Source organism: Mercurialis annua, linkage group LG7 (genome assembly GCF_937616625.2).
Source record: "Mercurialis annua linkage group LG7, ddMerAnnu1.2, whole genome shotgun sequence".
Classification (NCBI taxonomy): Eukaryota; Viridiplantae; Streptophyta; class Magnoliopsida; order Malpighiales; family Euphorbiaceae; genus Mercurialis; species Mercurialis annua.
In genome coordinates, this window is record NC_065576.1 from 42,073,237 (window position 1) to 42,087,336 (window position 14,100).

At 31.2% G+C, this 14,100-nt stretch overlaps 1 protein-coding gene and 4 non-coding genes across 5 annotated transcripts; 1 reads left to right on the forward strand and 4 right to left on the reverse strand.

Annotated features, from left to right (window-relative positions):
* The first annotated feature begins 1,004 nt into the window (after positions 1-1,004).
* LOC126655696 (uncharacterized) lies at positions 1,005-9,156 on the forward strand. The gene is made up of 9 exons (XM_050349949.2): positions 1,005-1,590; positions 3,857-3,904; positions 4,050-4,109; positions 5,135-5,218; positions 5,367-5,471; positions 7,158-7,271; positions 7,391-7,491; positions 8,436-8,547; positions 8,810-9,156. The coding sequence occupies exons 1-9, from the start codon at positions 1,084-1,086 to the stop codon at positions 8,936-8,938; spliced, it is 1,260 nt and encodes a 419-aa protein (XP_050205906.1). The 5' UTR covers positions 1,005-1,083; the 3' UTR covers positions 8,939-9,156.
* A 4,197-nt stretch (positions 9,157-13,353) lies between these two features.
* Positions 13,354-13,485, reverse strand: LOC126658980 (small nucleolar RNA snoR80). Its single transcript, XR_007634543.1, has one exon. It is a non-coding gene; the product is annotated as a small nucleolar RNA snoR80 (small nucleolar RNA).
* A 35-nt stretch (positions 13,486-13,520) lies between these two features.
* LOC126658964 (small nucleolar RNA Z152/R70/R12) lies at positions 13,521-13,632 on the reverse strand. Its single transcript, XR_007634528.1, has one exon. It is a non-coding gene; the product is annotated as a small nucleolar RNA Z152/R70/R12 (small nucleolar RNA).
* Positions 13,633-13,672: 40 nt separating this feature from the next.
* Positions 13,673-13,766, reverse strand: LOC126658961 (small nucleolar RNA R11/Z151). The gene has a single exon (XR_007634526.1). It is a non-coding gene; the product is annotated as a small nucleolar RNA R11/Z151 (small nucleolar RNA).
* A 73-nt stretch (positions 13,767-13,839) lies between these two features.
* Positions 13,840-13,923, reverse strand: LOC126658956 (small nucleolar RNA Z157/R69/R10). Its single transcript, XR_007634521.1, has one exon. It is a non-coding gene; the product is annotated as a small nucleolar RNA Z157/R69/R10 (small nucleolar RNA).
* Between the last annotated feature and the right edge of the window lie 177 nt (positions 13,924-14,100).

Consider the following 14,100-nt stretch of genomic DNA (forward strand, 5'->3'; position numbering starts at 1 on the left):
TCTCATAATCATATAGGACAAAAGTTCAAAAATAATTTTAATATATAAAATATTTACCAAAAATTTGAGGAGGTAAGTGTCCAAAAAGTAAATTAAAAGGATTTATTTGTTCGATTTTAAAATAATAAAGATTTAATTGTTCAATTTTAAAAATATGGGGGCTTAATTGTGTTCAGATAAAGTAAAAGAGTTGATCTGTACTTTTGAGAAAAATTCGAGAGCTTTTTTGTACTTTCTACCTTTTTTTTTTAATTTATATTTATATTTTTTAAAATTAAAACAATATTAACACAAATATACATGCCTCCGGCGTACTTTTAGATACTAGTTTCGCATTACGTGCTATGCACGTGGCTCGTAACGTAACTCGTCAATAAATATATTAGTACATTTTATTATAATTATATCAATTTTTTATTTATAATAAATATTAAATTAGTTAAGAATTTTTGTAAAAGTAAATATAATATATTCGGTTATTAAATTTTTTTCCACACTAAATTTATTCTTCTTTTAGTTTTATAACAACCATAATTTAATAATTAAATAGTTAACTTAATTTTAAAAATAATAAGATAGAAATTTAAATAATAATATATTAACCAAATACAGTATTTTAATTTTGTAGTTCAATCAAATTAAAAGATGGGTATTCCTACTAATTTGGAGACAATTTAGTTATTTTTTACATACTAAAAACTAAATTGGAGACAATTTAGCTACCTATTCTAATTAGAACTTTAATTACTATAGTGGTTATTTAAATAATTAATTAATTAATGACTATAAAATATTTATTAAGTAGTAAACTGAAAAGAATTATTCAGTAAATTTGCTTGTCCTCCCTATTCGTGCTTTTATATATAGTATATAGATAGATAAGTATAGATTAAACTTTAAAAATCGGTAGAAATCGAATCTTCCAATTAAGCCTATTTAGATTTGCCAGGATCTGGCTGATCAATATTGATTTCATTTGTATTTATAAATTTGGCAGTAGTTACCACGTCATCACTTTCCTTTCACTCGCTACATATATTTATAACCAGCTCACTCAGTCAGAATCCAACTCATGTCCCCTCTATGAATCGTTCGACTCGATTTCTAACTCAGCGATACACTCCCGAGTCACACCGATTTTTGTACCTTTCATTCCTTTCGCGGCCTTATACTCCACGTATCAGATTCTCATCTCCTAATTTCCCTAAACCAATCTCATTTGCAACCGTAGCCGGAGATCGATACCAAAACCAAAACCGAAACCTTAACCCGACAATTCCGAAGATGGACCCGTACCCTAACCCGCCGGAATCGTCTGGCAATGAGGATTTTATTCATATAGAAAACCCTAATTCCGGTGCGGAGGCGGCTTTGTGCGAGAGCATTGTTGATGTTGCAAATGAGCTTACTGATGAAACTGTTATAACAAACGACGTCGTTTCAAGACGGGAAGGGAGTGATAACGAGCAGCCGCAACGAGATGAGTTCCCAGAGGATCTTTTTAGAAGCGTGGTTAATTTGACGTGTGAATCGACGGCCGAGGGCGGTTTGTGTAATGTATATTTGGTTGGAACAGCTCATGTATCTCAGGTTAATTAATTAATTAATTTGTTTTATTTGATTTTTTTTTGGTGTTATTTGAGATTTGAGAAGATGAAATTCTTTGGTTAATGGATTTGATAGAAAACTAATGAATTAAGTAAAAGAATTTCTCTTTTAGAAGATTGTGTAAGAAAATTAAATGCCGAACATGTTCCATAATTGAAATCTTGAAAAAGAAGAAGATGAAAATTATTCTTCTATGTTTTTTATATATATTTAAATGGTAATGGAGAAGTTATTTAAACAAAAAGACACATCAATTAAAAACCACATAAATGATTCCCTATTGTTCATGGGGAGGAGAATTCTTATGAATTATCCCTATGAATACGGGGATGGAGAAGTTTCTTCCCCATCCACGAGGACGGGGAGGGCATGGAGAGTGTAGTCCCTACTCAATGGAGATTCCCATCTTATGAATTGTCCCTATGGATACGGGAATGGAGAAGTTTCTTCCCCATCCACGAGGACGGGGAGGGCACGGAGAATGTAGTCCCTACTCTATGGAGATCCCCATCCCTGACCTCATGGGAACCCGATACATATACATATAATTGCAGATATGTAAAAATCCTTTATATTTTAAAAATTAAACAAAGATGAGGATCCCATGATTATGGGGAATCCCATGGGGATGGGGATAGATTTATCATTTATCTCCATCAATTAAATAGGGATGGGGTTTTCCCTGCCTCACTGTCATCTCTACTTTTATAATTTATGATATCTCATATTTGTTTATTATTAATTAGTAATTTACACTTGAAGAATTCTACACATTTAAATTAATTCTTGCACTTTATTTTAGATGACATTTTTCTAAATAAAATTATAATGTCGTAATTGAGTCCTTCAAACTTTATAATAATAATAATAATAATAATAATAAGGGTTAATTACATATAAAATCACCACCTTTACACGAATTCTCAAAAATAACACGACCTTTAAAACGTGTCAATTCAGGGCATCACCTTTCATTTCTTTTCAAAAACAACATGAGCACGTTTTCAGATAACATTTTGCTGATTTGGACACCCAATAGAAGTGCCACGTGTCATGACACGTCAGCAAAAACACCACTAAAAATGTGTCTATGTTGTTTTTGAAAAGAAATGAAAGGTGGTGCCCTGAATTGCCACGTTTCAAAGGTCGTGTTATTTTTGCAATTTCATGTAAAGGTGGTGATTTTATATGTAATTAACCCTAATAATAATATGTAGTATATGATTATTAACTACAATATATCTTTATATACATCTATAAGTATGTACGCACATTATTATAATCATAGTTATTAAAGGCGCGCCTGAGGCGCGCCTCAGGCGAGAGGCGACTCAGGCGATGGCCGAGTCGCCTCAACTGCCCAAAGGCGGGCGATGTCACAAAGGCGCGCGCCTCAATCGCCTCAGGCGAGAGGCCAGAGGCCAGAGGCGCGCGCCTTTGTGACCTCTGTTACCCAGACACTTCAAGAAAAAAAAACAGATGAAAAAGAAAATGAAGGAAGAAGAAGAAGAAGTGCGGCGGTGCTATGTCTAGGGTTTGGAAAGTTGGAATAGGTTAGGGAAAGAGAATAGAGGTTTCTTAAAGTCTTATTGGGCCTCCTTTAGCCAGCCCAAGACCAATATTATACATTTAAAGGCTTTAGTCTATAATAAATGGGTTGTTTTTAACATCAATAATGGTTAAGTTTTCAAATGACTCTTCTTTTTAACAAAAAAGGCCAATTTAGCCTTTTAAATGTAAATTAAAAATATTTTTCAGTCCAGAAAATACAATTTATACTTGAACTTTTTAAAAATATATAGAGTTTTTATATATATATATTTATATTAGTTGGTCGCCTTATTTCCAAAAGGCTTTCGCCTCGCCTCGCGCCTTGCGCCTCAGGCTTTAGGACCCCTCGTCGCCTCGGGTCGCCTAACGCCTTTAATAACTATGATTATAATCCAACCTTTAACAATTTTCTTTGTTTTAAATTAATGCGAATAAAGAATATTTTTAGTTCACGTTGCTGGTGAACAAGTCTAGTTATATAGAATTTCTTAATTTACATTGTGTAACTGAATCGTTGTGTTGCTCTGGCACACAGTTTGAATTCTTTGTGCCATTGTCATTTAAGGACACTAAAAGGCTGTTGTCAATAGTGTGGATTATCTGCAAACTTTGGCTGAACTCTTTTGCAAAAAAGAATCAGCCTCTATTTTAAGGTTAATAGCTGACAGCTGACTTTATTTTTCTTGTTTGATTGCAGGAGTCATGTGAAGAAGTTCGAGCTATAATCCGCCACCTGACACCACAGGTCCTTTTCCTTTTGAAATTCACTATGATTTAATTAATAGATGATTCATTTGAAAATTAGCTGGTTATATTCCAGTTTATTAATTGTTCTGCAAATTTAGGTCATTTTAAGAACCTGCTTTAAAGTTATTGTTTGTTGATTACAGGTCGTCTTTTTAGAGTTGTGTGCTAGTCGAGTGGCAGTGCTTACTCCTCAGAGTTTGAAGGTTTGTGAACGCATTTTTCTTATTCTAGTGTTCCTTTTCACCTCCAACATAGCGCTCACCTGGTTCACGCTAAACACTGTTGGCGCCTCTATACCAGCCAATCGAGGTGTCTTCAGTCAGGCGAGTGCTTGGAGGGCTTTAGCGCTAGCCTGGAATCTGAAAAAACAATGTTTTTGATGTGATTTTACTCTAATCTAGGCATCTCTATTTGATTGCCTTAATTAGTGGTTATTATTTGAAATTAACGAGACTTTCCTATTAATTAGTTTACACGTTCTTATTTTTTTGCCTAGATAAATGGATTTATATTAGGAATTGTAAAAGTTCTTTAACTATTTATGAGTCTTAGAACTAAGAGTTTAAGTTTAAGATAAAGATTAACCTTTAAATCAAAACACACAATTAAGTAGAAAAAAATAAGAGCAGACTTTACCAAAACCAGCAGCTCACGTCATGTTGCATGATACAAGTATTTAAAAAAATATTATAAAGTTATTAGTTCTATGATTGTGGTTTATATTTGGAAATTAAGAGTTTTATATTTATATTTTATGACTTTTTATTGGATATATATAATATTTTTTTAGATAGTTCCGCATTATTTCGCTCGAACGAGCGCTTTTTTTGCGCTTTCCACCTTGGCGATATTATAGGTATCTCGCCTTGAGTGCGCCTAATGCTTATAACTACATGCATAAATTTCTACGAACCTTAAGTTTGTGATGAACTTAGTTTCATGTTACCTTTCTTCCCAAATAGAACTGCTACCCCGTTATTTCCCATAGAAGATCATTGTAGAAGTGATTATTATACCATTTTGGACAATCTGTCAATGTCTTTGTCATTGCTTAAAGACTATTTCCTTGTTGAAAATTTGGTGGCTTAAATTCGATTCAAAAATTATGGTAAAAGTATACTGTTAACTCACCTTTAAGTTTCATCTACTGTCAAGAATGACCCAAATGTTTTTTCCATTTTTGCCTTTCAATTTTCTGTTTCGTCATGTATTAAATTTTAATTAGCAGGTACCAACCATGCGAGAAATGATTGAGATGTGGAAGAAACAACATAACATGTTTGGGATACTTTATGGCTGGTTTCTTGCCAAGGCACGTATACTAATCTTCATCTATTTTTTGTTTATCTTTTTTCTTCTTTTAAATTGTCGTATGTGCAGCTTACGGAAACCAGAATATGGTAAGATTCTTTTTGAAAGTTATCATATTTACTAAATCAATTTGTTCATCAATTGTATAGGTTGCTCATAAGCTTGAGGTTTTTCCTGGTTCTGAATTTCGTGTGGGTTTTGAAGAAGCCCAGGCATATGGTGGCAAGGTGATACTTGGTGATCGCCCTGTGCAAGTAAGATGCTTCTTTTGCTATCAGGCTAAATTTACACCTTTTTCATTTTAATTTATTAAAAGTAATGCTATGTTACTTGGTTGGTACGGGCATCGGGAATAAATTTTTGTGGGCCAGAGACATGTTAATCCTGTAAATTGAAAATTTGGGAATATGGATTTGAATTGGGACTTAAATACTTGGGTATGGATCCATATGTATACATGGGTGCTTGGACATGTTATGAAAATATTAAAGATCAATCACTGAGTTTCGGGATTGTTACCATAAATACGAAACTGATGTTGGTGCAATGGATTTTTAACTCTTTGAAAATTAAATTTTGCGCATATTATACTAAAAAATATATACAAGAGACAACTATAAATGATATGGAAATTTTATAAAAGGAAAGGAGTAATTGTTTATTGGTAGTACAAATTGTACTGTACTTGATCGACATCTAGCAATCTATTCTTCTTCCATTCTTTCTGCTGTCCTTTTTGCTTATCTATTCATCTTCCCTTCTTTCGACTGTCCTTTTTCTGCTTCTTTTTGCTAACTTATCTATATTTTTCCTTCTTTTACTTTTTAAGTGTTCAGCTGTACAAAGAAGTGTCGGACCCGTTTCAGGTATCGTGTCGTGTAGACACCAGTGCGGCATGGCAACAAGAGTCTGAGTAACGTAGTAGTAATACACTAGAATCCCTTAGTCATTCTTATATCTTCAATCGAAACCTAAACAAATTTCTTTTAATATGGGTACTCCAACTAACGCCTGTACACAATTTTATTGTCATTTTTTATAAGGGAAAAATAGAGCTAAAATGTAAAAAGTTAATTTTGTCAAATAAAAATTGTAATAATCAACTCTTCTCATCATCTTCTTCCTCTCTGGCTCAACTCTCTTGTTATCAAAATTAAGCAAGCATGGTTGTAAATGCACAGTTGAAGCTTAGAGACCAAGGTCCATTTTTTGTTAGGGAGCGATCATAAAGAAGGTATAGGCTTTATGGCAAGGGTAGCCTATACAATTTAAACCATGGTTTTGCTTAACTTGCATCATGAGCAAAACGTTTAATTGGCCGCGGTTCATGTCTCATTTTTTATGTAAGAAATCATTCACTTGTACAGCCTCTTTTGAGGTTGATGATGAGATTGTGTTGGAAGACGTGGTCTACTGTGGGTAGTATCCTTGAATTTTGCTTATGATATCTGATCTCAAGGAGCACATGGTAGAGTTGGTTGCATTTCCTAGCGCCATCCATGTCTGGTTAAGATCTATTACAAATTCTGCATAAAAGCAATTATTCTGTTTTTGTTCACGTTCAAGTACTTTATACAAAGGAAACTGAGTGATAAACAACTGTGGTGGCCTTTTGCAATATCTAATGCCATGTAATACATTTTCGGCTTCTCAATTGCTCATCACTGGCTGCCCTTCTAGTTTTGATAGCATTTCTGGTCGTAAGCTGTATTCAAACTTCTTCACAGTCCGCTTTTAGTGGCTATTGCGGTGGCTTCTAAATAGAAAACCTCATTAGTGCTGGAGTCAGTTAAAGTGAAAAATATGCTAGATGTTCTCAATTGGGCGAAATTTTTGAATTAGATCGTGTGAATTGTCCATTATCATCTTCACGACTTGCATTTACATATTCAAACACTTTAATCACTTAAATAATGGCGTTAATTGAAAATTTTGAACAGATCACATTACGAAGGACATGGGCAAAAATGCCTCTTTGGCATAAGACAAAATTATTGTACTCAATACTATTTCAGGCAGTTTTTTTACCAAGCTCTGAGGAGCTCAATAAAATGGTAAGCTCTTCTAAACCACTCCTGAGTAAGTTTTTTTGCAGTTAACGGACTTCACAATGTATAAAGTGATAATAAATTTCTGCGTTTTAATTGATACATCAAGTTTGTTATTTCTTCAGCTGAAAGATATGGATAATGTTGACATGCTGACTCTTGTTATTCAAGAAATGAGCAAGGAGTTCCCCACTTTAATGGAAACCCTTGTACATGAGAGAGACCAGTTAGTTTTCCTCTTCTTGCCAAACATTTTGGTTTATAATTTGCAACATTGTTGATATCACGAGTCTGATAAATTTAGTTTCTATAAAGTTTCATGCAGTTTTGTTGTTTGTGGTGTAGCCCACTCTATTGCCTTGAATGGACATTATTTTGTCTAATACTGTCTGATGGACAGCTATCTTGTTCATCTCTGATCTTTGTATCAGTATCTAATTTCTAGTTGAGCTCATAGTTGAGTTTAGAAAATGTCTTTATGTAAGGCAGTTAGTTATAAACGAGGAAACACAGGAAGTTGTCATCACTTGTCCGAAGTGCTGTCGAGTCTCTAATTTGAAAGCTAGAGCTCCATTGAAATGTAACATGTGAGTACCCTTTAGGAATCCTTCTAGCGTTAATACCCCAACTAAATATTACATCACAATTTTGAAACCACTTTATGTCCATATCATATTCAATGTGATTTTGAGTTTTCAATTGCCTTTCTTTCTTGGAGACTTTTACTTCTCGCTGCACACTTTTCCCTTTTCGCTCTTCGGCTATGCCCTAGATTATATCTCCTTCTTTATGCAGAAGTCTTGGACATTTTTATTTTCTCGGTTATCATGCAGTCTCAGTTTCTCCTATGCGGGATTGATATCACTGTTATAATTACAAAATTTGGATTGTGGAGTGTATAAAAAGTTGACGTGATTCAGCTTAAGCTCATAGGGCAGGCTCATCCAGAGATGCATGCTCATAATTTAATGTTTACTGCAATAGATCGGAGATCCATTGGGCAGGCTCATCCAGAGATGCATGCTCATAATTTATTTGAATCATATGTACCCTTTGCTCGAGAAGTATATTTTTGTTTTATACATAAACTGATATCCACTATCTTGGATCCTTAATTCTATCGAAACACTGTAATAACACTCTAATAATCTATTCTATACTAACATGTAGGTACATGTCATCTACACTGCTAAGAGTTGCAAGTGAACATGCTTCTGTTGTTGCAGTAGTTGGGAAGGGCCATTTGCAAGGAATTAAAAAATACTGGAAGCAACCTGTTCAGGTTGGTGTTGTTCTCGTCATTTTAATTCTTTTAAACAGGTTCCGAACTCTTAAGTCATTTGATGAATCATGAATGAATGATTGAATTCAAGTTGAGAGTGTTCCGCAAATTATGCATTTCATTTGTCTTTGTACATCCTTAACAATAATTTAAGCATTATAAGTCTATAGTTCATTAAAGAAAGCTGCTCTCTTGCACTTTCAGAGCAGATATTTATGTAAATCTTCGTTTCGTAATTGCCTTTTTTTCATCTGAACTGCAGGTGAAGGATCTTTTGGAAATGCCATCTCAGAAGCCGGCAGTAAGCGCAACGAAGGTTCTTACATCACTTGGTATTGCAGTTTCTGGTGTGGCTGTTATTTCGGGCATTTATCTTGCTAGCAAGAAATAGGTTATTAATAATTATTCTAAAAGAAAAATGTTACTTATAATTTATTGCTCGTCATACAACAATTTCAAAAATCAGATGTTTTTCACTGGATTCACTTTTACAAAATTAGTTATTTAATTTTAGCTACAGGTCAAATAAGAAATATTTTTTCTTGATAATTCTTTGTATAAAGCCTTGTTGTGAGAATAGCTTTTTTGTAAACAGGTTAGGTTATTTTTTACTGATTTGAGATTGTACCGGTTTTATTTAAATTAAAACATATTTTTAATGTTGTATATTAATTTGATGTTAATATAATTATTTGTACTTGTCGGTTTCAAAATCTTCAAAGCCAGTTTGTTCAGGTATTTTTAAAGGGCTTTTTACATAAACATCTAACATTTGTAAAAATATATCTTTTATACGGGTAAGAGTTTTCAATATGAAAATTACCATCCACGTTGGAGATTATTACTTTTATACGGAACAACTATATATGCTACTCCAAATCAAATCCTCATAAACTAAATAATTTTTTCTCTCCTCAAATTTCTCTCTCATTTCTCTCTCTTAACTTACATTTTGTTCTTCACACCAATCCGTCTCCGCCGTTCCATTTTCATCGTTTCTCTTCCATTGTTCCACCTCCGCCGTTCCGCCTCCGTGTTCCGTCTTCGTCTCGCCGACATCTTTCTTTTATCGTTTTGATTTCAGATCTGAATTTTTTTGTTCTTTTTTTTTAATTTTCAGATCTGTAATTTGTTAATTTTTTACTGTTTTCACCATTAAACATGTATAAAAGAGTATTTTTAGAGAATCTAATACTCATTTCATGTTATGTATAATAATTTTGTGATTTTATGGAATAAAATTCTGTTATTTCTGCATTTTTCTTGTGTTTCTGCGTTTTTTTAATTCTGCATAACGATTTGTTGATGATGATTGATTGCTGAATTATTGTAATATCACAGTGTTGTTGATTTTATGTTGACTTTATGTTGATATTATGTTGATATCAACTGATTTTTTTTAATTTAACATTGGCAAATAAAATAATATTGTCTGTGAAATAAACTAAAAAATTAAATTAAATTAGATTGAGACTAGATAATGATATGGTAGCATCATGGAAGAAGACAAATAATGAAGTTGAATTATTGTAATGATATAGTGTTGACATTGTGTTAATTTTCGGTTGATATTTTGTTGATTTTAGCATTTGTGAAAAAGAAAATAATGATGTTAAATTATTATAGTGTTACAATGTTGATATTATATTGATATTGCGTTAATATTATGTTGATATTTAGTTGATTTTATCATTAACGAAAAAAAAACACATTATATGTGAAAATAATATAAAAAAATTGAAATTAAATTGAAAAAACATTGAAAAATAAAAATTAATATAAAAATATTGAAAAATTTAAATCAATTACTTTATTACATATGTTGATATCAACATAACATCAACACAATATCAAAACAAGATCAACATTGTAACATTATAATAATTCAATGATATTATTGTCTTTTTCACCAATGTTAAAATCAACAAAATATTAACCGAAAATCAACACAATTTCAACATTATAACATTACAATAATCTAACATCTTTATTTGTCTTCTTTTCCAATGCTAACATATCATTATCTAGTCTCAGTTAAATTTTTATTTTTTTAGTTTATTTCACGGACATCATTATTTGTCAATGTTAAAATCAATAAATATCAACTGATTATCAACATAAAATTAACATAAAATCAACAACACTAAAACATTACAATAATTTTATCAATCTACCATCATCAACAAATCGTGCTGTAGAATTAAAAAAACGCAGAAATATAACCAAACATAGTAAAACTGCAGAAATAACATATTTTCATTCCATAAAATCATAAAAAAAATTATGTACATGAAAATTAGTATTGCATTCCTTAAAGATAATCTTTACACGTGTTTAATGGTAAAAAAATTATTGGGACTTAAAAACAGTTAATAAAACAATTTATAGATCTGAAAATGAAAAAGAAGAAGAAGAAGAAGAACGGTGAATCTTTTTGTCTCAAAATCTGATCATATGCCTTTAAAAAACTTTTTAAAATCGTTAAAAACTTCTGATATCTATTCTTCCTTCCGATAATAAACTCCGATTCAGATATGAAAAAAAACACAAAAATAAAAGAACGGCGACGGCACAACGAAGGCGACAGTGGAGCGGCACTGAGACTTGATGAAGGGCGACGACTATCAGAAGAAGAAATCTTGGGAAGAAAAAGAAAAGAAACCGCTACTTTCAGAGAAAAACGAAAAAGAAATCGCCAATATCAGAGCTAAGAAAGAAGTTCGTAAAAAAGAGAAGAATTTAAAAATTTAGCTCAAGAAAGTAATAAAAGGCTGTATGAAAAGTAAAGAAAATTTTTGGCCCGTACAAAAGTTATTAGGCTAAGAAATCCCGTAAAACATATAAAAAGCCCATTTTTAAATTAGGTGATATGTTAGCCTTTTTTTATTAAAAAGAAAGAGCAAGCCATATAGTTGATTTGATTCATTTTTGTTTTTCAAAGAAAAACGTTTATTCGATCCTTTAATCCTCTTTAAAATAATTATTCACCGCATTGTTTTTTATAAATTGTTACAATTATATTCAAACCTTTTAATTATTGTAATAATATTCAAATTGTATTTTTTTGTTGCAATAATATCCATCCCATCTACCTAAGGCATGAAATTAAACCTAATATTCCGGTTTGCAATGCTAGCTAAACAATCATCGATAATTAGCTGAGTTTTGCCCTGGGGATAATGAGTCTTTGAATTACACCAAACAATATGGATTAATTTTTTTATTAAAATTATTCGATCATTTTAAAATAATAATTCGTTGCTCTTCAGTTTTGGAAATCTCAAAATCAGAATTCCGGCCAATGCCTGATTAGATTTTGTTTGTGCTTCTTTTTACAATCTAACATACTACATTTAAGTTGGTTACTACAACAAAATTTATAGTTCTGATTATACTTTATTATATTATTGAACTATTTATTGTCTTACGTATGATTTCTTTTAACAATTTTTGAACAATTTTTTCAAAACAATGCTAAGACCATAATTTTTTAGATTTTGAGAATACTTATTCCCAATAATCATGCAATAGCAATTTCATGAAATATTTATTCCATGAATCAAAACTAAAAATGGTCATTCTATACTGAATAATATTATTCTATTCCGCACCTATTTCATGAACCAAACATAGTCTAAGATTAATACTAATTTATAGCAAACAAGAAAAAGAATGAGCATGGAATATACGAGAAATCGAAACTGGAAGTATTTGATTGTATTTGTTTTATTAACATTTACTCGTACCATCACAAAACAATTGTTTTCAATAGTAATATATAAATGAGCAAATTATTTAAGGTCACTCACGTTTGTTAAAATTCACAATTTAATACTTTTTATTTGAAAATCAAAAAAATTGATATTTCAGTTTTAATATTGTAAACTATAAAACTCTTTTTATTTGAAAATCAAAAAAATTGATATCTTAGTTTTAATTTTGTAAACTATAAAGCTCATCTGTTATTTCTATTAATAATTTAAAATTTACTTTCAAACAATTTAATATCTCATGTTTCAATTATAAAAATAAACTGGTATCTCAATTTTAATTATATAAACAATTTAATATCCCACATTTTATTTTTAATTTCGTTCCTATATTTAACATAAGACCATTATAATTTACAAAATCAAAACTGAAATATCAAATTATTTTACTTTTAAATAGAGAATATCAAATTGTAAATTAGGACAAATGCAAAATACCTTAATTTGCTCTATATAAATTGATTCAAACTAACATATCAAATCATCAACATTTATAAACAAAACAGAAAATAACATAAAACAATAATAACAGTAGAAATTGATTTTTTTTATTAATATTGTACATTGATTACAGTAAACCAGAAGTTTCAAGATGAACAAAAGATGCTAAAAATAAATGACTTTCTTGTTCAAAGTCTGGAAGAGGTAATTGTCCCATGAAAATCCTTATTACCAGTTTACTGTTTTACTACTGATACAAATCAGTAATTACTCTCGGTTTAATTTCTTTATCAGTTTGATGAGGTAAATAATGGTGAGCAAGAAATCCAAGAACTTCCCGTCCAATGCATAGCTTAATGTTGTACTCCTACAAAGATCAGTAGATGCTAAAACAATACATTAAGGTAAAATAAATTTTTAAAATTTAATTGATCATTACAAATTTAATTGGAAATTTCTCAAAACCTTTTAATTATTAATTAAAAACTCGCTCTAAATTGAGATTTTCAATTTAACTCAAATCCTCTCAACATTAAATCTTAAAACAAAACAAAAATTATACTAATCTTAAAAAAAAACCCTAAAATATAAAAAAATATGTATGAGGTGTTTCCAGGATTAGATGGCAGGGATAACAAAGCCAATAATCAGGATAAGCCACAAGAATTTCAATGTAGCACCCAAGCCATTATACCTAAAAGGAACAGAAAAATCCTTCAGAATTGGTAAAAGGGTGCAATTCAACCGTAATTTTGAAAATAAAAAGCTCAGTGGAAGGAGAAGTCGTTTAATAATTAAGAGTTCACGGCCAGTCCGAAGACTCGTCCACTACCCTTTAACACTTTCTTCAAGTGCTTCACCTCATCATCACTTCCATTTCCAAAATTACGCAAACATTACAAAACTAAACAATTAGGCTTCAGTGTGTGTAACATTCAGATCGTTGATGAAAATTAATTCCACCTCACTGAAATCCGCTAAGATAATTTATGTTATCATCATTAGCCCTAATTAATTTTGAGAAATGAAATAAAAAAATTGGATTTTGAATTGAAAATTAGGGTTTACAGAAGGGGATGATGTGCTCAGACAGCCAAGGGTTAGTCTTCAAATACAAGATCAGAAACTCTAGTCCACAATTCATTTGCTTCATCACTGCTAATACAGCCCCTTCAAATACAAATCAAAACTGATAAAAACCCTAATTTTTGAAATTACTCGATTTTGAAAATCTGATGTAAATCAATCATTCAATCGAAAAAATAAATGATTCATTTGAAGCTCAGATCTGCGGAGTTAAAAAGATAAATCAGATCGAAACTAGAAGAGGAGAATGCAAAAG

What these genes read in the sequence shown, in the direction of transcription:
- LOC126655696 (XM_050349949.2), top strand. Translation starts at nt 1,084, where the DNA reads ATGAATCGTTCGACTCGATTTCTAACTCAGCGATACACTCCCGAGTCA. An exon ending in TTGGTGATCGCCCTGTGCAA is followed by an intron (nt 5,472 to 7,157) that starts GTAAGATGCTTC and finishes AATTTTGAACAG; the next exon opens with ATCACATTACGAAGGACATG. An exon ending in ACTGGAAGCAACCTGTTCAG is followed by an intron (nt 8,548 to 8,809) that starts GTTGGTGTTGTT and finishes TCTGAACTGCAG; the next exon opens with GTGAAGGATCTTTTGGAAAT.